Here is a 26,730-nt window from a genome sequence, read left to right on the forward strand (position 1 = left end):
TGGGTTTGCAATTTGCACAGTGCTGACCTAGTAGCTTGAAGCTGTTTGGTTTTTAGCTACAGTAGCTTCATGGCTCCATTATAAAACTGCTCCTGTGGGGCCAGGAAAGGTCTCATGAGAACAGCTTGAGATGACCATGAAAAAGTTATAGGTTGAACAGTGTTAAATGCATAAAGCAGTCCAACAACTTGTGAAGACAGAGCTCAAAGTTTTTAGCCCATGAATGTAAATTAGCATAGTTGAAAAGTCCCCACAAAAAAAAAAATAGTTAAGCATGTGGATTGTAGGCATCACATGCCAAAAACAAATTAGAATATTACGGGCAGTAAAAATATCTCTTGTAAGGGAAAGTGGTTCTGTTTAGCTATTTTTGGTTGTACTCTGGATGTTAAAAGGACTGGAGGCATTTGGGGGTGTGTTTTTGAGAAGCATATGCTTATGCAGCAGATTATGCAAACACCAAAGGTTTAAGAAGTCCCCAAGCATGTATTCCTCATTACATACGGTAGTAATATGTGCTCTTTTTCTAGGACATGTCCTCTTTTGGGACTTAGTGTGGCTGGTTGGGATTTGCTTTCGCTTTGATTTTGACATTTGCTTTCTAGTCTTCCTTGTGCCACCCTCTTGTCCTCAGTGTTCTCTTTTTTGAAAACCAAAATATAGAATATGGTCAGATTATTGCTTCATATGAGCTTTTTGGTTGAATCATTGCTTTAAGCCGCTGCCATACATTTACTTTGAACACAGACTCTTAGATTGCACACATTTTCTGTGGGAAAGAATTATTTATTAAACACCTGTACACATACACATTTATACACACACACACTTGCTCTCTCACACACACATTCACTCTCACACAACACGTAGAGATAACATGTATATATATAAAACCCCCAGCAGGGCGGACCGCTGGCCAGCGGAGTGGTGGGACGGCCTTAAGGCTGCTCTCCAGGGGGGTGTGGCCTCATGGGCGTGGCAGGGTTTTCTAAGGCCTGGTTTATTCAGCATTGAGTGAAGCATTCAAGTTCACATTGACAGTATGACGTCTCCGTGACGGAGAAAGGGGACGGTCTGACAGAGACAGGGCGGATCAAATTCTTGGATGAGAGGTTACGCCAGGCTGCCAGGCCAGGAGACTACGGTGAGTGCCAAGCGGCTGCGCTGCTCCTTCAGCATAGGCACCAGGGCCGAATGACTCATGCCTGCTGTCGGCAGGCCATTCACCGCCACAATCATGTCACCACACCTGAGGTCAAAGACGAGAATCTGACTCAGTATCATGATACGATTAAACAATTTATCAATGTTTGTTTTTTAGTAAGAGTGATAGGTGCGGATTCAGAAATGTTTCAACCACATATTTAAAGGACCTTTATCAGGGGTCAGCAACCAAAATGTTAAGAAGAGCCATTTTGTCCTTAAACCACTTCGGGAGCCACATTTTATGTACGTTTTACGATCTGTGCTGTAAATCTGTCTCAATATGTGCTATTGAACTTGTATAGGATAAAAAATGCAATATAAACCAAAACACAGACTTCGCTCTGCTTTAAGCTTTAACTTGGCGATAGCTGCTTTTCTCGCATCTCTAGCAGGAAACTTACCCGCGAAAGTAGAACAGTGCCTTGAAAATGTCTCTCAACATTTGACTTTTTACAAGGCTGAAGTCACTTTTCATCCACCAGCTTCTTGTTTGAATTTTCCCGTCCCATCTTAAATGGTGAATGAGAAGACTTCAGCTCCGATAATTATTTGTGTTTGACATTTTTACACGGCAGATTAAATGTATAAGGAAACCAAATTAAGTGCTTATGGTCTGCAGGACAACCTTCAGGGTTAAAGAGTGAATTAGCAGATATATATTAATTCCAGCATTAAGATTATTTATTGTTAAAACTGTTAGATTGATCAGCAGAGCTTTATTTTACTGCAAAGGGGGATTATTTTATTTTTACCTAAAAATGTAATTCAGCTGTGGAGCCACAAAGGAGCCTCATGTTGCTGATTCCTGATACATATTCTACATTTATAGGATTTGTGCTGTTTTATGTACACATTATTTTTTCATGACCAAACTCTTAACACATTCAAATTCACACAATTTCCCCAGATAGTTGAATAGCTGAGACATGTCTGGAGGCTTACAGGCCATAGGCCAAACTGCTGTAGGCTAAATGGTCAGCCAAGTATAAATGTTTTCATGGTTGTGATATCACAATTATGAATTCAAAAATGGGCTTCATTTGCATACATGGACTAGTGAGTGAATGGAGATTATTAAAAAAGCCAGGAAAAGTCAGTTTTTCCTGAAATGGGCCCTTTCACAGCAAAAAAGAAGGCAGTCTTATTATTGTGCTGACATATTTGTTTGTTGATTGTGTTTATGAACTGTTCACTCACTTCAGCCGGCCGTCGTAGTAGGCAGGGGTTCCAAGCACGATGGTTTTGATGAAGAATGCCTGGTTGCTGTGGTTTTCTTCATAACCCCCGACAATACTGAACCCCCAGCTGCCGGGGTGACTTCGGCGCAGGACGATCTCATGGCTACTGTGTAGGTAGCTGAGTCACATAAAGTGAGAGAGTGAATGGTTAGGCACTAGCATACTTTGAAGAAATAGTGAACAATTACCAGAATGGTGAAAGAGTGGAAGGAATCTGGGTCGGAAAAAAGGGGTTTACAGCAGGAAATGAAAGTCAGGTCCACAGATGGACAAAGAAGAAGGGACAGCTGCAGACTGGGATGGGGAGGAGGAGGGGAGAGAGGGAAGATTGGATGGAGAGGGTTTGGCACAACGACAAGAGAAGGGAAGGAGACAGAAGGGCAGGAGGAGAGGGGGATGGCGGAAGAGAGAGAGGAGGAGTGAATGAGAGATGGAGGAGATGGAACTGAAAGCCCTCTGTGTTCCAGCATCAGTCTGAGCTCAAGTAAGAGTGAAAGAAGCAGGGTGAAACAGAAGAAAAGAGAAAGGGGGAGGAAGACAGCGAAAGGGTAAGAAAGAGATGAGAGAGGGACAGATTTCACATCATGCCACTTTTAGCCGATGATCCAGCAACTCACAGCAACACATAATCTCTCTGGTGTGATCAGAATGGAATAAAATCTCTAGAACACTTAAGCACAGACTTTATACAAACGCTCGTCCTCTTAATCTAAATTCCGCTTCCTTGCCCCTTTACATTGGATGACACTCGGCTAAGGACATGTGAAATAAGTAGGTGAACTTAAAACCTGGCACACTCAAGGCCCAGGCCACCTCGCTTTCACCGGTGCACATTTATTTGGATCACTGCTCACCAAGGTGAGGCGGCTATTTTCAAGCATCCCAACGGAGCAATTGTTACTGGTCCAAAAAAAGAAACGCACAGGTCGGAAAGTACATCCAATTAAAGAGCTGTCTCTCAGCCATGAATCTGTGCCTGTGTTTCTGCTTTGAGGAACAGGCAAGCTAAAAGCAGCATGCTTCATCCTCCCTCGCTCCCTCATCACCCTGCATCTTTCAGCATTTCTTCATTAAAGGAACAGTGAAATGTGCACAACTTTCCCCTTATTTCCAGTGTAGTCGATCAGCCAAGACATGCTTGGTGTCTGAAGTTTGCTTTTAGTTTTGCATGGGATAAACATGGTTTAAGGCAACTGTGTGACCTTGTTAGCTATGTTAGCTTTAGAGCTCCAGTGCAAAAAGGCTAATGTAACTAACAAGTAAGCTCATTTGCTCAGTTGCCTTAAACTATGTTTAGCTATTAGGTAATCTCAAGTAGACTTGATTATGTGGTTTCTGACTCTGTATGACATACTGTTAATTATGAAAATGGACAAAAGTCGCTAAAAACAGTAGTAGCAGTCATCTTTATCAGACTTGAGTTCATTTTTATAGTGACAGTATACCAGTATGCCATACCACACAAACAAGTCTATGACATTACTTGAAGGGGCACCCCAGTCAAAATGAAGCATTTAGTCATTACTACACCTGTTGTAAACATGCTAACTCTTCGACAGCAGTCCTACAGTGGTCTAAAGAGCAAGATTTTCCTGCTTAAAGACTGGAAAAGCCCCTTCTGATGATCGTCCTTGATGGTGGGAGGAAATTTGAAAAACTACAAGTGCTTTGGGGTACTTGAAGATGGGCAGTTTGAAATGTTTGCTAGCAGGCGAATTAAGAAGCCCGACAGATAACGTCACTGCTAGCCTCTACATCAGTGGCTATGTTGCGGGTTCCAACAGCCAAATCCAACTTCACCTCAGTTTCAGTGGCTTCTCAAATGACAAAAAAGAGGAGATTTGAAAAAAGGAGTTTGTGCAATTAGGAGGCATGAGGGCATACACTTTGTCATATGGAGGGGAAGTACTTTTTTTAGGCAAGTGATGATTTAGGCATGCAGTTAGCACCAACCTAAATGCTGAGATATAAGCTTGCATTACATGTTAGCTGCATTAGCCTCATAACTGTAAAACTAATGAAGCAAACTTCAGATTCCAAACATGTCTTGGCTGATAGATGACATTTGGGGTAAGGGGGCAATCGTTTACATTTTATTACCCACAGAATTATTAAAGTAAGCTCTGATACTCACTGAGTGTTACCCTCACCTGGGGAGGCCAAGCCACATGACCCAAGATGGCGACCAGCTGGCATCGAAGTCGCTCTCGTGGTGTGGCAGCAGCCCTTCGTCTTGACCCGGCTCGTCCACCGTGCTGACCTCCAACGCCCTCAGCTGGACGGAGCTGGAGGCGGCGCTGGACTTGAGGGTGCCCACTGCTTCACTGTGGCTCAGACAGGTCAGGTCTTGACCGTTAATGCTCAGCAGCACGTCCCCTGAGTGGAAATGAAACTAAGGCTATTTAGCCAAGCTTAAAGAGACAAACCCAGAAGATTAAAGGAACTATTTTGTGAAAAATCAAAATTTACAATTTTCTCCTTAGCTCAAATGTTGTTGATCAGCTAAGACAGGTGTCCACAGTTTAAGAACAATGTTTCTCAACGTCCGATTATAAGGAATTTAGGGATTTCATCAGCTACAGTCCATAATATCATCAAAAGATTCAGAGAATCTGGAAAAATCTCTGCAAGTAAGCGGCAAGGCAGAAAAATAAACACTGAATGCCCGTGACCTTCGATCCCTCAGGCGGCACTGCATTAAAAACCGACATCATTCTGTAACAGATATTACCACAGGGGCTCAGGAACACTTCAGAAAACCACTGTCAGTGAACACAGTTCGTCGCTTCATCTACAAGTGCAAGTTAAAACTCTGCCATGCAAAGCGAAAGCCATATATCAACAACACCCAGAAACGCCGCCGGCTTCTCTGGGCCCGAGCTCATCTGAGATGGACTGACGCAAATTGGAAAAGTGTCCTGTGGTCTGACGAGTCCACATTTCAAATTGTTTTTGGAAATCATGGACGTCGTGTCCTCTAGGCCAAAGAGGAAAAGGACTGTCCGGATTGTTATCAGCGCAAAGCTCAAAAGCCAGCATCTCTGATGGTATGGGGGTGTGTTAGTGCCCATGGCATGGCATTAATGCTGAAAGGTACAAACAGGATTTGGAGCAACATATGCTGCCATCCAAGCAACGTCTTTTTCAGGGACGTCCCTGCTTATTTCAGCAAGACAATGCCAAGCCACATTCTGCATGTGTTACAACAGCGTGGCTTCATAGTAAAAGAGTCTGGGTACTAGACTGGCCTGTCTGCGGTCCAGACTTGTCTCCCATTGAAAATGTGTGGCACATTATGAAGCTCAAAATACGACAACGGAGACCCCGGACTGTTGAGCAACTGAAGTTGTACATCAAGCAAGAATGGGAAAGAATTCCACCTACAAAGCTTCAACAATTAGTGTCCTCAGTTCCCAAACGCTTATTGAGTGTTGTTATAAGGAAAGGTGATGTAACACAGTGGTAAACACACCCCTGTCCTAACTTCTTTGGAATGTGTTGCAGGCATCAAATTCAAAATGAGTGAATATTTGCAAAAAACAATAAAGTTTATCTGTTTGAACATTAAATATCTTGTCTTTATGATGTATTCAATTGAATATAGGTTGAAAAGGATTTGCAAATCATTGTATTCTGTTTTTATTTATGTTTTACACAATGTCTCAACTTCGCTGACATTGGGATTATAGATAACAGTGTATCAGAAACCACATAAGTTTCTCGAGATAACCTAATAACTGTAAGAGTCCAGTAACTGTAGCAAACTTTGAATATATATTAACTACTGGTCCTTTAAGAGTTAAAAAACACATCATCAAGTTTTCAAATTTTCTGCATATTTACATGGTTAAGATGTAAACAAAGTCATTCAGAATGGTTTGATGTGTAATGATATACACTGTACTACCTACTGGTAACCTACTGGTCAGAACTGTATAGAGTTTAAACCCTTTAAAAGGTACCTCACTGAAAGTTATTACAAGAAATCATATTTGAATAGTACATAAAATAGCTACATTTGCCTGCAGACATCAACAACCTTCTTTACTATCACCATCACTTTGTTTCCATCTCACTGATTTGAATTATGCAGGAATATTGGTGGAATTTCCCTTCAAGAGAGGCCTTGGCTAAGGGTTGATTTATTGTCATGAAATCAGTTGTAAATAAAGACAGTATTGAAATCATAGAAACTCAGTTATAGTATTGGCAGCATTAAATATCGCTGCCACTGTGTATTACGGTAGTGTAATGATGAGACATAATGGATACAAATGACAGAGGAAGCAGTTTAAGAGAGGATGGCGATGTCATTAACCTCGTTTGATTCTGCCGTCCCGTGAGAGGCAGCCATGCGGTTGGACACTGGTCACGAAAATGGGCAGCTCCCCACTCTTACTGCCCCGTCCCCCAGCCACAGTCATCCCCAGCGACTCATGGGGCTCTTTCTTCACAGTGATGTGTTTCTCTTTGCAGGTCACACACTGGGAGAGGTCCTAAAACACATATAAAAAGAATTAAAATGTAAATCTTTCCCAGAACTGGATCAAAAAAATCCTTTTCCTTAAGTGGCATTGATCCTGACTGAGATGGCTCTTCAGAATGTTATTCCTGTTATCCCTGGAGTGTCAGCACTGTTCTTCCACACAGTCGATCACATCATTGATCCATCCAACAGCAGTAATTAAAACTGTGTTTGTGAGGGAAGACTGGGGGCAAACCAAGAGCTCCTGTAATAGTAGGTGCTCTAAGTCTCTGCTAGAACTGCAATGAGTAATCAAAAAATGTTTACAGCTGCAACTGTGAAAATATGAATTTCTTTTTGTTGATGCATCGTCTACCTAAAAAAGATATTCTATAATACCCTTGCGGAAGTATAGGGTGCAATGTGGCTTTTTTTGTTGCGCCATAAAAGGAAAAATTTCAAAATTTGGCAGCAGCAAAGGGAAAGGAACCAAAGAAGCCATAACAGTGCAGCTGATTAATTGAACAATAGTTGATGCGTTGACTGATTATAGAAATAATTGTTAGCTGTAGCCTGAAACAGAACCTGCTATTAGTGCTGCAACCCATTTCTTTCTTCATCAGATTAATCTATTAACTAGTCAATCTCTTGACTATTTAATTATTACTGACTACTCGACTATTATTGACCAATCAAACCAATTATGCTTTCTGCCCTTCTCCTCTCTACAATGCTTTGTAATGTTCATATGATACACGTTGCCATTTGGACACACTACGGGAAACGGAAGAAGACATAATAGATTAGTTGATTAATCAAATAATAGTCGATTGGTTAATCGATTAAAGAAATTATTATTGTTTGCGACCCCAGTCTCCTCAATGCAAAAGATGGAAATAGAACCTGAAAGCAGCAAGTAACAACTAATCTATCGACTAATTTGCCACTGACTTATCAACTGACTGAATATTCAAACCATTATGCCCTCTGCTGTTTCCTGTTGCTTTGCCACCATTATTTAAAGTCTACTCTGTGAAACAAGTGATTCTTCTTACAGTCAAACAGTAGAAGCCATATCACCCCCTATGTTTCCTGCAGCATACTGCAATTTGGAATGACTCTATTTATCATATGAACATTACAGAGCATTGTAATGATTCATAATCAGCTAACTGCAGTACTCATTGTTTCCTCGCTTACCCTGTGGGTGGAGGAGCGGGTGAGCTGTAGACTAGGTGCTGGACTTGGCGCAGCCGTGCGAGGGAGAGGCAGGAAATGTTCGTGGCACCAGCTTTCACGGCCCGTATGTACAGCCATGGTTTGCTTGGCCGGTCGGCTGATCAGCAGATTGACCCTCTCTCCACTGGCCTGAAGGGTGACAATGGACAATTAACTACAAAGACAACATCAACAGCTAATGGTAGCTTACTTGAGGCTTAATACTTTAATGCTGAAGCATTGTAACAGTCACACTGTAATGATAGCAGGCTCGGCCTTGCTGTGTCCTGCTGCTGTCCCCGTGTGCTCCACACAGCCAGCCAGACAGAAGCAGGTCACCTAGTCAGCATCCAGACTACGGGGAGTAAATCTCAAATCAGATTTACTTCCTTTCTTTACCTGATCGGATTTGTGTGTTAGGGCAAGCTTTCAGCATTTGATCTTTTGCTGAATTGGCCTGGGTATACATGAACATGGTCCAAATTACTGCTAGTAAGGCTCAAGGCGATTTATATGGATTGATTTAAGGCTAAAACAGTTATTCGAAATTGTCAACAATATTTGATATTTCTGTTGTTTTATTTTTCACTTTTTTACTTTTTAAAAGTGATGTCCAACCCTGAGTGAGGAAACGACTTACCTCTTACTGTCTTGACTCCATTTTTTCATTTGATCAGTCTATGGCTGCAAATATTTTTAATTATTTATGTGGATTAACTGACTAACAATCAGTTAATCTCTTCCACTAATCTGTTTATTTGTACAGAAAACCCCTTGGCTTGGCAACCTTTGTGCAAAATGGCTTAGCCAATGAGCCTCCTTATTTCTACCTTTTTGTTCAGTATAGTTTAAGTGACCTATATATGTTATGTGGCACACCCTAACTACTAGATCTAGGCCTTCAATTCAGGCCATACATTTTAAAACTACCACTAACAAACTATTAGCGTCCCTGTGGGATTCCAGTAGTTTGTTGGCGCTAAATTAACAACAATTACCATTTTTTGCAGTTCTAGATTAAATACATTTGAAGATTCTAAATGACATTCTATGTTATGCATGAAATGACTGACAGATATATTAGCATATGATTTACCTTGTAGCAGGTTCACAGTGACTCTTTCAGCAGAGAGGCCTGGTATAGAGCTGCTACCACTTTTTTCCTTTTCTAACAACCTATTGATTAGACTGCCACTCATATTCACAGTTTGTGACATATCTAGAACTTCCAGAGAAACTATAGTGATGCTTTTTCTCATCTACTGGAAATCAAAACATGACTTGTTGATTGCTCTGTCACTTTTATTACTTGTTATGCTGACAGTTAATCTAATGTGTTAGGCCTTCTCTGAGGTCCTAACCTAACCAATTGCTCTCCGGGCGCCGTGGATAGGGCTGCCCACTGCTCCGGGCAAATGTGCTCACTGCCCCTTAGTGTGTGTGTATTCACTAGTGTGTATGTGGTGTTTCACTTCATGGATGGGAGGTGGAATTTCCCCGTTTGTGGGATTAAAGAAGTATTACTTAACCAGTAGAAGAGCTTGCTCATCTACATCTACTGGCATGTTTTGTTTCCATCCAAAACTTAACAAATAAATGAGACTAGCACAGAAATACTTGTGGAGTTTAAATACGAGCATGATTCTATTGATTAAAAATACACTAAAAATGACAGGCAATCTCTCTTGCTCTTTTTCCATCTACCTGTATGATCTGTGCAGCTTGTTCAGGTGTTCCGTGTCTCAGGTCGTGCTCGTTGACTGCCAGTACTCTGTCGTTGCTGCGTAAACGTCCGTCCTTGGCGGCCAGGCCCCCATCCAGCAGGTCCAGCACAAATACACCCGCCTCGTCCGTGCGCCGCACCAGCTTGATGCCAAGCTGCTCGGTGGACTCACGCTTGTGCAGAGTGATGCGTAGGCTGGCAGGGCTGCCCTCGGGTGAGGTTGGGGCCGGAGCGGTTGTGGGGGGCCGGGCTGTACAGCGGCGTTCTCTCAGCACCGTCAGCTGCAGCGTCGCACATGGCCGGGCCAGCGTGGAGCGAGCAAAGTTATGAGGTGTGTTACTGATGTCCACATTATTCACCTACACACCCAGGAATGACATAAATACATACATGTATATTGTGAACAAAATAGCGTTTTAAATCTGAGTTCCACAGATTTTTCTACATTTCTACATACAAGTCATTCAGAGTGGTTTGCTGTAAAATGCTCCGTTCTAGAGAGAGTTACAGAGTCAGATTTGTTCACAGTGGTGGTGATAGGAACCAGACATCTGAAGCAGTGCCACAAAAAGCCACCTCACAGGAAGCTGTTACACAAAATGGCTACAAATTCATTGTCTGAAGACATTTAAAACAGTTTTGAGATTTTGGCTTGAAATAAAATATGTTTTCCAAAATACCACTATGGAGAATCGATATATACAGGGTGTTGTATGGCAAAATAGTACCCAAATAAAACTTATTTTATCTTAAAATTTTTCACTTATCAAAGTAAATATCCGATGTCATCTAAGCATTAGTTTAGTTTGGTGTAGTTTGGAATAAATTTGTAATTCATTTATTTATATATATATATATATATATAATTTACTTTATGTATTTAGTTTTTTAGAAAAAAAAAAAAACATTTTCACTGAGTATGTAGAACCCCTGAGAATGTTGGGACACAAGCAGCTGATACTATGCCTCATGTTAAACAAAACAGCTTTATCTAAGTGGAGCTGTTTATGGAAATATTTCAAACAAAACAAAAATAGGACTAATTCGTACAGTGTAATTTGGTGACGTTATCGTTCAGAGCCTCAACTGATATGTTAAACCACATAACACACACAAAAAAAAAACACAAAGATAAATCCCCACACGCAATAAACCAATAGATAGTGGATTAATTTCAAAATAACCTGATGTTAAGCCTTTTTGGAATAACAGGATACTATTCATTTTGAAGAGTGAGTATTCCAAAGGCAAAAATGTTAGTCAAACAAATAAAAAGCCCATCTCTAGTATACAAAGAGATTTGCTGCTGCCATTAAACAGAAACATAGCTAGTGTAGATTTACTGACTGAGTGCTCAAAGGACTGTCAGGCTGTTCTATAAATAGCTATGCTGACAAACACAGCAGCAGCATTAAACCACTACAGAACAATTTTTGGCCCAGTTCTTTTCAACAAGGACTCCAAGCAGTTTGCAAACTGCAAATGGAAATGTAGTAGATCACATTACCTGTAATATTTGGTCACCAGCCAGCAGCCTCCCATCCCGAGCAATGACGCCATCTCGATACACCTCCTGGATTACGATATTTATGAGGGGGGTTTCGTTGCCCCCAACAATACTGATACCCAACTCCACATAGGGGTTTGCACGATGGACTTCAATGGTGGTGATTTCACCTTCAGGCAAAGAGGGAAGCTTCACACAACCTAGGAGCCACAAAAAAATCATTCATCAAAAACATCACCTTCAATTCACATTATAGGCTGCATAGATGGAGCGAGTGAACATAATATGGAACAGGAGTGCTTTGATTAATCAACATATTCATGTAATCCAAAAAAGCCTAAACTATTTTAGTCAAAATAATGTAGGCCGATCTTTAACTATATTACATTACTGATTCACATCATACCACAACTGCAATATGTAGTAATTTAATCAAAAACTACCATTAGGTCAAAGTTGTTCGGGCCTAATATGAAACCGAGCAGGAGAAAAGTAGGAGTAAAGTCATACCCTCCTCAGCTGATAAAGGCAGAGACTCAACAAAGTCCCAGCCAGAGGAGGCGGAGCTTCCTGTCCGGAGCAGGTGGATGCAGGGGTTACTAAGAGGACGCTTCACACGAGTCGGGACGCATTCCAAACCATGGACACCTAAAGAAACAGGCCGCAGGTCTGTCAAATATACAGACATAGATTTACTGCACAGTTTGGGGAGACCTAGAGTAGTTTCTTCATTCTACATGTTTTAACACTAATTAGTATGTTTTCTTTGTCGCTTTGCAATACTTCACTTATCAGATCAATGACTAAGCAAGCTTATAGTGATGTAACTAGCATCATACAAAAACAGTTTCTCTGTGCAAAAATCAGAGACCATCTTTCATTAAGCACAAGTTATTCATATTTCAGCATCATGGAAATAAAACATGTAACAGTAAATTACACAGAAGCCTCAACAAGTAAATCCAAATGATCTTTTCAGCATGTAGTGTGTCCACACTTTGCTTTAGGCTTCCATTCTTTTCTGAAGACTTGCTTTCAGTTTTCAGAGAAATCGGCAGGCCTATTTTTCCACACCTCCAAAGTTTATTCTAAGAAGTTGGTTACATTTTCTGCTTCCCATTATTCAAGTAAATCTAAACACATTCAGTGATGCTGAGGTCTGGATTCTGGGTGGTCAGTCCATTTTTCTGAGAACAGCGGCAGAAACGACTTCTTAACAACTGTAAATCCTTTCAAACCCTTAAGGGCAGTTTTACTAACACTTTACGCCGTCACAAACTCCATTTTGGCACTACAAGTGGCTGCTGTGATTTAATGAACAGTGCCCATAATTTTGAAGAAAGGGGTGATCACTGCTCTCTTGCACTTTTACCACATTCCATTTGCCTTTTTTAGAGTTTCCCTTTCAAAGTGCTAAATACTAGGAGAAATCTACCAAGGCTAATAGTAAATACTGACAGTACATAACTCCCTTAACTGGCCAAATGCACAACAGTGTGAGCAGATTTTCTGTGATTAGAGCCTCTTTTAGTAAATCTGCCCCATAACGCTGAATCGTCTTCTTACAGTGGAAGGATGGACAGAAACACTTGTGGATTTTTTTCAAATGTGAAGCAAGAGTGGATCTTGATTTTCTCCTCTCTAAAAAAGATCAAAGCTTTAAGTGCTGTTTATCCAATAGGGACTACCAGGTGGTCTACCGGGCCTTGCACGGTTAATCAGGTTGGAGTCTCCATTCCTCTGTTTTTTAATCATTTTGTGAATTCCACTTCTGGAAACTACTTTTTTTTCATTGACTTTCGCCTTCCTTACGCAAGTGGGTTGTCTCTTATGAAATCTTCTCAGAAATATCTGAAAATGTCCTTAATGGCTGTTTTGACTGAAAATAAATGGTGCCTGATTTTTTTTCAAATATTTATAAGTACGTAAAATGCTATAAAAAAAGAAGTAAATATACATAACTACTGCACACATTTTCTTCATCTAAGTTTTTCCAAGCATTCTTGAGTGAGCTACTGGAGGTTTTGAAAATGTAGGTGTCCTCAAACTTTTTACCAGCGGAATGTTTTGTCACATATGGTCATTACTAAGGTAACTCACTGTCCTCCTCTGTGCTCTCCTCAAAGGCTGGGTTGTCTACTCCTGGCTCATCTGTCCACATAGTCATAGTGCTGCAGGCATTGGAGCCGGCTGGAGGAGAAGAGCTGCTCTCTCTCAGCTCGGTCTGTGTTGATTTGGAAGGGTCAGTCACCATTGCCCTGTCGTCGACACAATCCACCCGTGTGGGCTCCAGAACAGCTCTCTGACTTTGAGTCCCAGGACACCTGCACACGGACGCATAGGTTTGTTTTTATATAATGTCAGCACATGTGTACTGTGTATCTATCTATCTATCTATCTATCTATCTATCTATCTATCTATATATATATATATATATATATATATGTGTGTGTGTGTGTGTGTGTATATATATGTTAAAAAACAACAGAGTAATTTACAAAGCCAAGATCATGATGTTGATGCTGTAGATTATTCTTATTTTTCCTTTTTACAAGATCTTGTCTCAATCTACAAACGCTGATCTGGGAACATGTGAAAAAAGCACAAATCCCTTAAACTCTAGCCCAGTTTTTAATCTTAATTATTTAGTAACCATTAAACCTACATAAGTTATGTTGTTATGAGAATGACCTGCATGTGGGCCCTTAGAGTCTGAGGGCTTAATAAGTGATTAATAATTAAAATTTAAAAATTTATTAAGTAAAAACTGCAGCACTCACACTGCCACTTCAAAAGCTGAAGCTTATTCCAACAACTACAATTTAGTGCTCTCCTCTTACACCATTTACCTTGAAAGAGTTCATGAAAGCAGAGTGTTAGAGAGTGCTGTGTGTTCTTATTCAATTCCAGTTGGGAGGATTTACACTTCATTTACTAATAGACTTTTGACTCAGTCTCTCAGTCAGTTAATGGAAGCAATTCATTACTGAGTAAGTAGGCAAGGCAGCCGCAGTATATTCTAAAACTGTTATGTTGCCGTATTTATTAAAATATGCATGACTCTGTTAAACCATTTAAAAACTTAAATAGTTTTGTGTTAGACAAAGATTTTGCTTACATTGAATGAAGGCACAAAAAATTCAAATGGAATAAATATACAATACATTAATAACAAATGAAATATATTCAAAAAGTCTGTTTGTATGAAATTCATATTAGTTGATTTCCTATCGCTCACCAGTGAACAAAGTCCAGATTGTGGTGACATGAGGTGGAGAGTTTAAAGGCTAATAGAGCAGGCACATCAGTGGCCTACGATACAGTAGATGTTATAATCAGCGATCTGTAAGTCATTTTTCCATGACCACTTTACTACTCATTATTTCATAAACAGGCTGTGCTGTTACTGTCCCTTTAGGGCAGATATTGTATATGTAAATGGTTTCTTTTCTAACTGTATTGTGCCTTGTTTCAAACCATGCCTGGGCTGAAATGAACAGAACAAACTATTAAACTCAGACTGGAATCCTCAAGTAAGTTAGAAAAAAATAAGCTTCAGCTGCTCCTTTTTGATGTGTGGATTCTTTGCAGGTCTGCAATGATCTAGTTGCTTTCCAAAATACAGGAACACCACAACGTTTGATCATTTTCCCCACGTTCATTCCAATAACCCTGTTACAGTGTGTAGTACCAACATGCCGCATCACTTCAATGTGAATGGGTGGAACTAAATGGCTATAGACTGAATAGGTGAACATGTTTGAGTGTTTTAGCATCACATACATACACTATATGGACAAAGGTATTGGGACAGACCTTTTAATCATTAATTCACATGTTTCATTCAGTTGTGTTTTCAGGTGTTTCAATCAGGAGTGACAAATCATGATTGTCTATCTGGAAGTCTGATGGACGGGTCTGGGTTTGACAAATGCCAGGAGAACATTACCTGCCTGACTGCATTGTGTCAGCTGTAAAGTGTGGTGGAGGAGGGATAATGCTATGGGGTTGCTTTTCAGTGGTTGGTTAGTTCCAGTGAAGGGAAATCTTTAATGCTTTAGAAGACCATTAGACATTTTGGACAACTGTATGCTTCCAACTTTGTGGGAACAGTTTGGGGAAGAACATGGTCTGTTCCAGCATGACTGAGCCCCAATGCACAAAGCAAGGTCCACAAAGTCATGGCTAGGTGAGTTTGGTGTGGAAGAACTTGACTGGCCCTCAAAGAACCCTGACCTCAACCTCATTGAAACCTTGATGAATTAAAGCGGAGACTGCAAGCCAGTCCAACATCAGTGTTTGACCTCACAAATGTTTAGTTGTTTAAATTTAGCCTAGTTAGCAATATCAGAGGGGATTCATGAAGCAGGAACCATTATGCCAAAATATTTCCAGGGACGTGGTCATGTGGTTTTGATAAGAGACGGGGGCGGTGGGGGGTGTTGTGGGGGGGGGCTGTTCCCCCTTTAAGCAGACAGAAACTCAAGCACCATTCACACAAGCAGGAAAAGCACCAAACAACAATATATTACCTAACTTTTCACAAAAAGCTTATTACGATTATCTGCTCACCAACCAATCAGCTCTCAGTAGCAGTAATATTAGTGTTCTGCTGCCCAAAACCCATTTGCTGTAGAACATACATGTAAGCTTTCTTTGCTTTTTTAGTTAAATACAAATTTCTACTTTCTAAAATAAAAGGAAAATTTTGGGCAAGTTATTAGAAACTATTTTAACTTTTTGTTTTTAGCTGTTTAGCTCCATTCGCCCACATTTATTGAGGACTAATGTAGTCCTGTTTTTGATATAACGGGGGAAATAAGAAAAGCCCAGGCTCCTCATTAACCAGCTCTGCATGCACATGTTTGATTACCTTATATATATATATATATATATATATATATATATATATATATATATATAATCTTTAGCAATACAGCCATGCTTTCTCTGCCTTCTCAGTTATGTCCTTAACATCGCAACCTTGGCATGCTTATATTTATGCAAATATGTATTGCAGTAGCACAGTGTTATATACATATTTACTCACAAATACAAGCAAAACTGTAACACTTTACATTACAACATAAAAGCATTTAATTAAATTGTTAGTAGCCTATCATCATCTTACTGTGATGAAGTTAAATGAGTACCCAATTCACCTATCACCTTGAGCGGTAGTCGTGCACATCCTAAATGTCTTCAAAAGTCTTCAAAATTATGACTTCACAAACATGATAACTGCTGTTTTTTTGGACATCAGGCGATGTGTTCATAACCATTTCATGTAATAGCTATGTTTACATATTAACCATAAAATGAACCGTAAGACCCCCTATTTTCCAATGAAGTCTCTGGTACCTCATTGTGAGTCTGAATAATAGAGGGTTGAACCCATTGTTTGCAAATGAACCTAAACAAAGTGTTTGGAGCTTTTAAATGTACTTCTTTGTATCTCTGACAATTGGCTTTGTATCCAGAGCTCCACAGCTTTCAGTACGGCCTAAAGCCTCCAGCACCTTCCTCGAGATTTTTCGAAAATTCCCAGCTCCTTCTTTCTTGAACAGAGCTCATTACAGTAAATCCCCCATGATCTCAGGAGCCTTGCTACACACAGATCCGGATACTATTCGCTGCAACAAGAGGCAATACAAAAATAGTGCAAACATCTTGAAACCAGGCAACAAATCTTAGACTATCAAAGGGATCGATTACAAGATCATTGGCAGATCATTTTTCCACCAAAAAGAACTGATTACCTAAATGACTTGGTGAGTTTGAGTCATCTTTCATGGTCAAGGGTTGTTTTGAAATTTTTAACAATGATATTATCCAGAAATACTAAAGTAGTTCCATATAGAACCATGAACACTCAAAGAATCCTCGGCATGATTAAATGGAAATTGTGGTATGTATGGTTCTACACAACCTTTTTGAAAAGGGTTTTATAAAGCACCAAAGAAGGTTCTTGTATTGTTACAAGCTTGACAGTGTAACAAAAGATGAACCATTTTTGGTGCTATATAGAACAAATTTTCAATAAGGTTGTGTAGAACCATACATACCACAATTTCCATCAATCTGAAGAAACCATTCACAATGCAAAGAAATAGAAGACATAGAACAATTTTCAATAAGGTTCTATATATAACCACTTATAACAAATTCTTGATCAACCTGAGGAACCCATTCACAATGCAAAGATGCTTTTAATCTTGCTAGGAGCCACCTTTTAAAAGTTTATAAGATGCATGCAAACTGAAGAATCTTACTGGAAGCCTCAAAGCCTCTTCATTGAATCCCAACTCAGCCACAGACGTTTGGCACGAACCACCAAGGGATTCATGCCAGCTGCATTGCAAGCCAAACCTGAGCATATCCAAAAGCACCATGGCTCAGTTCACGCTGCAGCCCAACCGCTGATCCAGCAAGCCATCCAACTAATCATACACTACTCGAAAACCCCGCGGTCCAGCCAAACCTCAACTAACTAAACATCCGGTGTGATTTTAGCCACTCACCATAGTCCCGGGTTGCCCTTGGCAGTCTCGCAAAAGAAATGGTTGAAAAGGTCTTTGGAGTTGAAGTTTCCCAGCATGGCTGCGGAGAAACATGGGGCTGCGGGCAGCCAGCACATACCGCAGGAACCGCTAATCTGCTGTCACATGACTGAGGGGCAAATAATCCCCTGATGGGATGTCAGATCAGCCCTGTTTGGGCCTCCACTCTAGAGTAAGCAGCTAGACTGACACCGATCCACTACTTTAAGACACAGGTGGGGTCTCGGAACTAGGATCACTTCCCTTAAACACACAGGGCACGAGTAGGGGTGGGCAATATGGTGATTTAAACAATAGTCAGTTCTGTCCACACAATCTGATTGAAACACGTTCTCCTCAGAATATTATTTGTCATAACAGAACATTTTTTCAGAATGTCTCTATCATTCTGCTGAACACTGGCTGTTAAGTAACAATCCGCTGATCTTGATGTTGCTCCCAAGCAAGCTTTTTAGTCAGCAGCTATGACAGAAAAACGTACTAACTAACAAACTGGAATCAGACAGAAACGTACAGAATTCCCTTCAGCAAACAAGAACAGCTGTGAAATGCTTTACAGACTGATTGAAATAAGACAACAATCAGGTTGATCTTGAGCCTGATATTTCCACAGTTTTACGTCTCTATCCCTAACAAAGAAGGTAAGCTTTAATGATTTACTTCAACCAAATCACAGCCATGATGTTCTTCACAATAACATATCGCTTTTTGTGTTCCATTGCTTAAATGATATCATTATCCCAAGTGGCTTTGCCAAAATGTTAGCCCTATTGTCTGCAAATTGTGAGTTCTATACCCAGTGATGCCACAGCCATACATAACCAGGAATGCATTAATCAATATTAAATGACTCGGATCGGGATCGGGGGCAGAAAAACTTGATTGGGACATCCCTACAAGAGAGCACAATTTTCCTCGCTATCTGTGGTGGGTGCGATAGTCCTCACTCTGCCCTCATCATTCAGCATTTAGCCAATGCATGCATCTGTTAGCTGACGTAACAGAATTAGCAGTAAGTGTTCTCCTCCAAGCATGTTTAGCTGAGCAATGATGTTGCATCAGCTACAATTTGTCTCACAGGAAGACTCACAGGAAGCAAGTACCAGCCTTCCCAACTTGGTGGCCTAGTGTAGGTTGAGGGCTAGCAAAACTGGGTAAAATTGGGTAAAAATTAATATTGTGTTTAATTTTGTTTGTTATCAAAACATGATCTGAGTATATCATGGGTCATTGTCAGCTTTAATAACACTGAACAACTACATGTTTCATTAACAGAAATTTAGCAAGGGCTTCCAAAATTCTTACTCTGAAATGTTCTGCTGTCGGACTGCTACGTACCAGTCTAGCTCTATTGTCTAACTGCTCTGTACGTAGTCTGTTTTTTTATTTATTGTTGTTTTTGATTTATTTTTGTTTGCTTGTTTTTAATTCATTCATGTACTATTTTTACCTACTTCATTATTTACATGGTTATTTGTTTTATGCGTGTTTGCTCAATTCTTGTTTGTTCTCCATTGGCCATAATTGTAATTGTTTAATTGTAAAATTTGTAAAAATCAATAAATACAATGTTTAAAAAAAAAACAAGTAGCTGACTGGATGTTAGCCCATTTAACATGATCTTGTTTTTTCAACTATCAACTAAACAACTGATTGTTATACACTGTGCAATGACAATAAATGCATCTTATCTTATCACTGGCTGGTCAAACCCAAAAAAGCGAAATATTTTGATATAGACTGTGTACTGTGAAAATATATTTTTGTCATAATGCTCATCCCTAGGCACGAAGATAAAACTGAAACTCTTGCTGTACTCCCTGTCCCAGTACACTCCAGTGGACACATGCTTCTGCTTCAGCTGTGCTCTGTATTAAAATACCCCTGCAAGGTGAGTGGGTGCTCTCACAAGCTGTGTCTGAACTGTGCACTCTCATGTCAGCACTTATGTACTCAGTGATGTCTACAGCTCTTCTTAGAGCGAAAATCTCATCCTTTCTGAGAACTGTGAAAATAGCATCACAGAGGTTGCATAATACTTATGAATCTTTTACAATATCTTTGTTTCTGCTCCAGTGCACAGTTAAGACATGTATTGGCTCTGTGAAAAAGTAACCATGCAGGTTGTTATACTTGCTATGACTTAGAAAGAACACCAGGAATAAAACACAATACAGTAGCAATAATAATTAGTATTAAGATGTACCTATTAAGCAATAATAACAGTAGCTCAAAGAACAGGATATAATAATATGTGTGCAGTGCAGGTGCTGTAATACACCTTTGTGGGGCTTATTATAACACTGTTCTTATGATAGTTGTAGGTCTTTACCTACATATAACAAAAATGGGACATATTGTTATTACATTTAGGTGCTGTGGAAAAAACAGAGACCCTTCAGTTATTTAATTTCCAGTCAAAATGGACAAATAGTATAAGCTATACATGTAGGTACTTACATATATACAATGCATATGGGCCATATATGTTATCATTACATACAGGTAAACAAATCTTCATCTTTGTTTCTGCATACCTGTGTTTGAGATGAGCCTCCAGGTCACAGCGAGGCATGCTAAGTGTGCAGGCCGGTGTGAGTGGGCAGGTGACAGATAGTTTGTCCAGCAGTTTGTGCACCAGGATGCTGGAGCGTCTGCAGCCGTGCAGCTGCAGCCGTGCACGGTCCAGTGGGCAGAAGTCTCGCTCCTGCAGGAAGCTGCGCAGACAACGGGCGCAGAAGGTGTGACCGCATGGCGTGTCCAGAGGCTGCACCAGTGGCTGCAGGCAGATGTGGCACACCAGGTCATCGTCCACCTCCAGACGGTAGTTGTACAGGTGGTTCTCCCAGGATCGGTGGATCTGACCACATTCTGGACACAGCGCATCCAACAGAGCCTCACTGACCACTCCAGCATCTACACCTTCGCCCAGACTGCCCATTGCTTGCAGGCTTCAGATATACACTTGAGTGATTGTTTATGGGGGCGTCCGCACCATAGGCCTCAAAAGGAGTCAGGCAGATGACGGCCGCCCCCCAGCAGACAGAGTGGCATCCCCCTGGTGGAGCAAAAGAGATTTCATTAGAGATTATCCCCCATTGTGGTACACTTGTGGTATACACTCCTATATAACATATTTAGAAAACCATTAAATGCATCCAGAATCAGTCACAGGTCACCTGTTAATCCATTAGGATCTTTTACATTATGATATCAACCTATTGAGAAACATCAAAACAGGTTACATCAGAAACCAAGGAAAACATTTACTGGTTTCTTTGTTTTTTTCAACAGGGCTTTCCCCTCATTCCAAATGTAGCTAGGACATGTTTGGGCTCGAGTTTAAAAGCTCTTAAAAATATAACAGAAGTGTTCAAATGTTTTACGCTTTTCAGTGCTCAGGAAATGACTGTAGTCTACTATTACTATAGTAGATTTTTATGGACAACAGCATGTGATACCGAGTTTTTCTAAACATAAACAAGTCTATTTAAGATTACTTAACAACCTGTTCCCCTAGCACAATGCTAAATGACTGGGAATATATTTCCATTATTTGTTAGCTACATTAGTCTTGTAGCTTCAACACAAAACTAAAGAAGAAAACTTCAGAAACCAAACAGGCCTTTACTGACAGACTATTTGGGCTGAGGAGGAAAACTGTGTACACTTTTATAGGGCTGTCTGTGACGTGCTCCCAGAAAGCAGACGCTCACAGTTAAAGATCAAAAAGGACGCTTTACTTGGGGAATTGTAGATGCAGAGAGCAGTCAGGAGACAAGCATGGGTCAAATCCAGTAAACACAGCAAAACAAGAAAGGCAATCATAACAGACAAGGGAAAGGCAAGGCAGAGTCCACAAAACAGGCGATGAGTCAAAACCATGAATCCAATAAACCAGGCAACAGTACAAACAGGGGAAGTCCAAAAATCAGAGTCAAGAGAAAACACAAGCAGGAAGTAAAAACACAATCAGGATCGGAACAGGAATAACGCTCAGTAGTTTCACAGAGGAAAGCAATACTTCTCAATTATGCTAATCTAGGCTTATATACTCAACTAAGAATGTCATGTGACAAACACACAACTGAGGTTCATTAGAATTCAGGCAACCTAGATCGCTGATAGGCTGCTGAGGAAATGTACGGAGTCATGTGATCTCGCAGAGGCATCTGGGAATTGGAAGCCGAGTCCGAAGGGAATAGCTCCTCCTCGTGAGTCCGCACTGGATTCTGGTCAATGCAGTTTCCTTCCGTATGCGGACAGGTTGCAGGCGTGACATTGTCACTATCGATTATATAGGTAACATAATTATGTATGGATGATTTTGATGGTTAATCAAGTAATCAGTTATTGTTGGTTTCAAGTGCCTGTCCATTTCATTTGAAACACTGAAGAAATACATATTGAGACATAACCAACGTTTACACAAAGGGAAATAGCAAAACACAAGCTAAGTTGTTTAGCTATAGCTTTGACTGCTGAAAGACACTCAGCATGAGGAAGATGAGAATATCCTCACTCACATGCTTTGTCCGTGTAGCAGAGGGTAGCTGGAAAGTGGAAAATACAGAGATATAAGGCTAGCTAGCTGGTTCAACTGATTCATATAGGCATTTATGTTCGCTTAATGAAGTTATTTCACTCGCGATGGAATATGAACTAGGTAGTGAGAAATCCGGTCAGATTCCTCTGTCTCCATATCTGATAGACTGCATCCCTAATACAAACACTATACTGAATGCTGAAATTCAAAAGGGAATTGGGTGCTAACAGCTCCCTCTTGTAGAGAATGTCTAGACTGCTGAGTATGGTTTTATACTGCCCTGCAGACACTGTGTCCATCAACAAATTGTGAACTAATCACCAGACCGATTAACCTAGAACAATTTTTAATAGATTAATTCCTTTAATATTACAAATAAAAGAGGAATCTGAACAGCAGAACAGGACAGTGTAGTGAAACACTAAGCCAGTCAGGCTGTGAATGAAGTGCCGAGTCGGATACAGTCTGCACAGACGGATACACACAGAAACAGACAGGCTAATGCAGCGAGCAGTCAGCAGGTAAAAAGGTAGAGAGATTACGATTTCTGAGCAAGAGAGAAAGAGAGAGAGAGAGAGAGAGAGAGAGAGAGAGAGAGAGAGAGAGGCTCAGTGATTGTGTGGTGTGAGATGATGGCATGTGGCTGTGTGAGGCTACTCCTCTACACTAATCTGACAGTGTAATCTCTCACTCTCTCACCCACTGAATCCCTCCAATCCAAAAGAGAGGGAATTATCTAGGATTGAGAGAGAGAGAGAGAGAGAGAGAGAGAGAGAGAGAGAAAGAAAGACATAAAATGAAGAAAAGGTAAGACAACTGAGAAAAAGATGCAAGACAGAAAAAAATGGAATGGATGGATAAATAAGTGACCAGACAGCAGAGAAAAAGAATGGATGAGAAAGAAAGAAAGAAAGAAAGAAAAAGAAGAAACTGGGTTAACAAATAATAGACAAGCAACTGAAGATGACAGAAAAAGATGTCAATGATGAGAGTGACAGAAAGAAAGAAAGAAAGAAAGAAAGAAAGAAAGAAAGAAAGAAAGAAAGAAAGAAAGGAAGGAAACAAGAGAAAATAGCAGATGAAAGCTAAACAGATTAAGGGATAATAGCATAGATAAAAGAGGATGAGAGAAAAGAACAAATGATAAAGATGTGACTTAAGTAAATGATTTAAGACTTATTAATTTCATGGACAAACTGTGAATGAGAACGAGAGAAAAGACTGAACAAGACTAAACCTCATATAATACTAAACACTCAGATTAATCAACAGCTAAATCATTAATGAGACACCTTATAACAATTACATGAAGAATCACGTATTCATTTCTTCATTAAACAGACTCATTTATGGTCTGCACTTCAAACTCATTATCCAAAAGTACTACTTGTAAACAGTGTGTCACGATATTTTCTAAATATATCACAGTATGGGATGATATTTAAGTTCACAGTATTAAAGCTAATAATTCCAGTCTTCCTCAGTGGTGGTGAAAAGAATGTCTTAGAAACTCAAAAACACTCGTTTAGAGTGGACTATTTTGTTGTTACAGTTCCACATCCCAGTCCATGAAGTCCATGTAAGGAAGCTGTTTTGAATGTATTGTTTTTGTGATGTCACAAAACCAACACGTTTACATATATCAGCCTACTCGCATGCATACGGATTGCTCAGCCTACAGCAGTTGCACCCATTCATGCTGATGTTTTAGTGACTGTTTCAGCCTGGACTGCTTTTTGAACGAACAGAGCAGCCAATCAGAACAAAGCTAATTTGCATATACCAGTCTTCAAGGCACAGTAATGATACAGCCTGTTTATTTCTAACCAATAAACAGAGGCTGGAAAATGGTCAGTTATTAACTTTGTTGTCTATCAATATAATAAAAATATCCCAAAACCATTATAGTTATGCATTACCAATATTGGCATTAATTATTTACAGTCTTGTGCAAAAGTCTGTGCACCCCAGGTCACATTACAAACTGTTTTGTTGATTTTCTTAATGAAAACATGTTCACATCCCCTACAGTGACACACATCTGCACACTTTCATCCACAATTAGTGTTTATTTGCTGAATTCAACATATTGGACATAAAATGTGTTTCGCGCAAAAGTTAAAGTACATTTTACAGTGTATGTTCTTCTTCTACCCAAAATATAAACTCAACAAATAAATAGAAATTGTGCATTAAAATTTCCAGAAAAATGCCATATTTAAGTGTGTACCCTGTAGAGGAAGCGTTGACTTATTATCACTTAGAAAATCAACAAAACAGGTCATTTGACCAAGGGTGTTCACACTTTTGCATATGACTGTATCACCCAGAGCTACCTTTCACCCCTCACATGCATCTATGGAGACCAAAAGCCCATATCTCCACTATCTGTGTGATCCTTCCGAGCAGCAGAGCAGACGACGTCTGCTGCGTCTGTGCCTCTCTGACTACCTGTCTCTGTCTCTTTATCTTTGCAGCTGGATATGAATAATTCATGAGGACACAAGGCTCCTCTGTTCGAATAACAAAGCCCTGTCATCATCTCATCACACATACAAGCACAAGCGTATTGCAAGTGCACGGCGGCCTTGAGCGCGGGCATCGCTGTGCATTGTTGTAAATGAAGCGCCACCAATGCACTTAACTCTCGTCCTACTTTAAACAGTGCATGGCACAGTGAGGGATTCCGTTACATAAGAGAACAGGAACACTTAATGGCGTTTGGGTGAGATCCAGGAGAAATTATCTGTTCTCTTTTTTTTGTCTCGGGCAGCACTTTCTTCATGGAGGATGTGTTTGTATGGGGGGGCTGAGCAACAGTCATCGCTTCAAGGCCGCTCTGTTCTGGCTGTATCTCTTTGTTTTCCCTTCAGCTGAGGCCTTTGTGGATAATGTATCTTCTTACATAGTATCACAACATGCCCTTGAATGACTGTGCCAGTCTGTTTTCTATTATAACTAGGCCTAAAACTACCATTCCATTCCAGAGGGCAGCACCTATGATATGATTTGCTGCTGGTTTATGGAACGTGCAGTCATTTTTGGAAGGTAGCCTACAATTATGTGAAGACTGAAGGCTGCTGTCTTAGCAGCAGAAAGAGCATCAAAAACCATGACAGAATAATGACGCCTGACGTCATAAGGCCATTGGAGGATGTGTCGCCAGTCACACAGTCTCCTTTCTACCAAATACACAAGAGTCCATTCAGCCAGCCACACAGCCTCCACTGCCCTAAACATACAGCCTGATTTCCTCAAATCACACAGCTTCCTAATGCAATATTTTATCATGGCTGGCAAGATTTATCCAGTTCAGACATGCTGTCCAGCTCCCTACTCAATAACACATCTTCCTAATAGAATATAATAGCATTACTTTAGATGCTAATAGCAGTATTAGCATTAAAACATGTAAACAAGCTCTATCCAGTTCAGACATCACAAACAGTCCTCTAAACATACAGCCTCCATTCCCCTACCCCACAGCCAGCAGTCAAACACAGCCACCTAATGTAATATTTTCTGCATTTTGGACAAGCTTTAGCCAGTTCAGACATACTGTCCAGTTCAGCCTCCATTCCTCCCATAACATTTCCTTTAATGCAATATTTCAGCCTTACTGACAAGCTCTATCCAGTTCAGCCTTACACAAACATTCCCCCAATCACACAGCCTCCAATCACACACCCCTCCTAATGTAATATACAAGCTGATTCCAGCTCAGCCTCCCTTCCTCCATCACACGTTCTCCATTCTCCCAATCAAAAAGAGACTCCATTCTCCCCTTCACACATCCTCCATTCTCCCATCACAACCTCCTCCATCTCTCCAATCAATCCTCCTTCAGGAGCGTCCATCGTACCTCTTCGCGCTCCTGCTCCAGTCACCCAGTTCTCAGTCACATCCACCCCAGCCCCCGCTCAGCCGAACCCTCCGCCCCTCAGATCTCCCCCGGCAGGCTCCGTCCGTCTCGGCCATCAGCTCCCTCCAGCTGCTCTCTCTCTCTCTCTCTCTCTCTCTCTCTTTCTTTCTTTCTTTCTCTCTCTCTCCCTCTCCACCCCCCCTCCCCCTCCGCCCCCCCCCTCTCTCTCTCTCTCTCGCTCTCGCTCTCTCTCTCTCTCTCTGCTGCTTCAGTTCAGCCTCGCGCCTCTTCTCTGCCTGATCAAAACACGACCTACATGCTTTGTTTGCATCTTCACACTCAGTATTTATTTTATTTCTCACATGTTATCACGACGTTTCCCGATTGGTAACATTTCGTTTCGT

General features: G+C 40.6%; 1 protein-coding gene across 3 annotated transcripts; it reads right to left on the minus strand.

The window, feature by feature from the left end:
• Positions 1 to 774: 774 nt before the first annotated feature.
• lnx2a (ligand of numb-protein X 2a) lies at positions 775 to 26,395 on the minus strand. 3 transcript variants are annotated; one of them, XM_017722142.2, is made up of 11 exons: positions 26,327 to 26,395; positions 20,456 to 20,976; positions 13,458 to 13,681; positions 11,868 to 12,005; positions 11,358 to 11,557; positions 9,832 to 10,209; positions 8,110 to 8,277; positions 6,763 to 6,940; positions 4,595 to 4,820; positions 2,404 to 2,562; positions 775 to 1,249 (listed from the first exon to the last, which is right to left on the minus strand). In XM_017722142.2, the coding sequence occupies exons 2-11, from the start codon at positions 20,857 to 20,859 to the stop codon at positions 1,114 to 1,116; spliced, it is 2,211 nt and encodes a 736-aa protein (XP_017577631.1). In that variant the 5' UTR covers positions 20,860 to 20,976; positions 26,327 to 26,395; the 3' UTR covers positions 775 to 1,113. The 3 variants fall into 3 exon arrangements, with proteins under 3 accessions (XP_017577631.1, XP_017577629.1, XP_017577632.1); XM_017722140.2 differs by having other exon boundaries at positions 11,868 to 12,026; XM_017722143.2 differs by lacking the exon at positions 775 to 1,249 and having other exon boundaries at positions 2,428 to 2,562; positions 4,579 to 4,820; positions 11,868 to 12,026.
• Positions 26,396 to 26,730: the final 335 nt, after the last annotated feature.

This window comes from Pygocentrus nattereri, chromosome 24 (genome assembly GCF_015220715.1).
Source record: "Pygocentrus nattereri isolate fPygNat1 chromosome 24, fPygNat1.pri, whole genome shotgun sequence".
Classification (NCBI taxonomy): domain Eukaryota; kingdom Metazoa; phylum Chordata; class Actinopteri; order Characiformes; family Serrasalmidae; genus Pygocentrus; species Pygocentrus nattereri.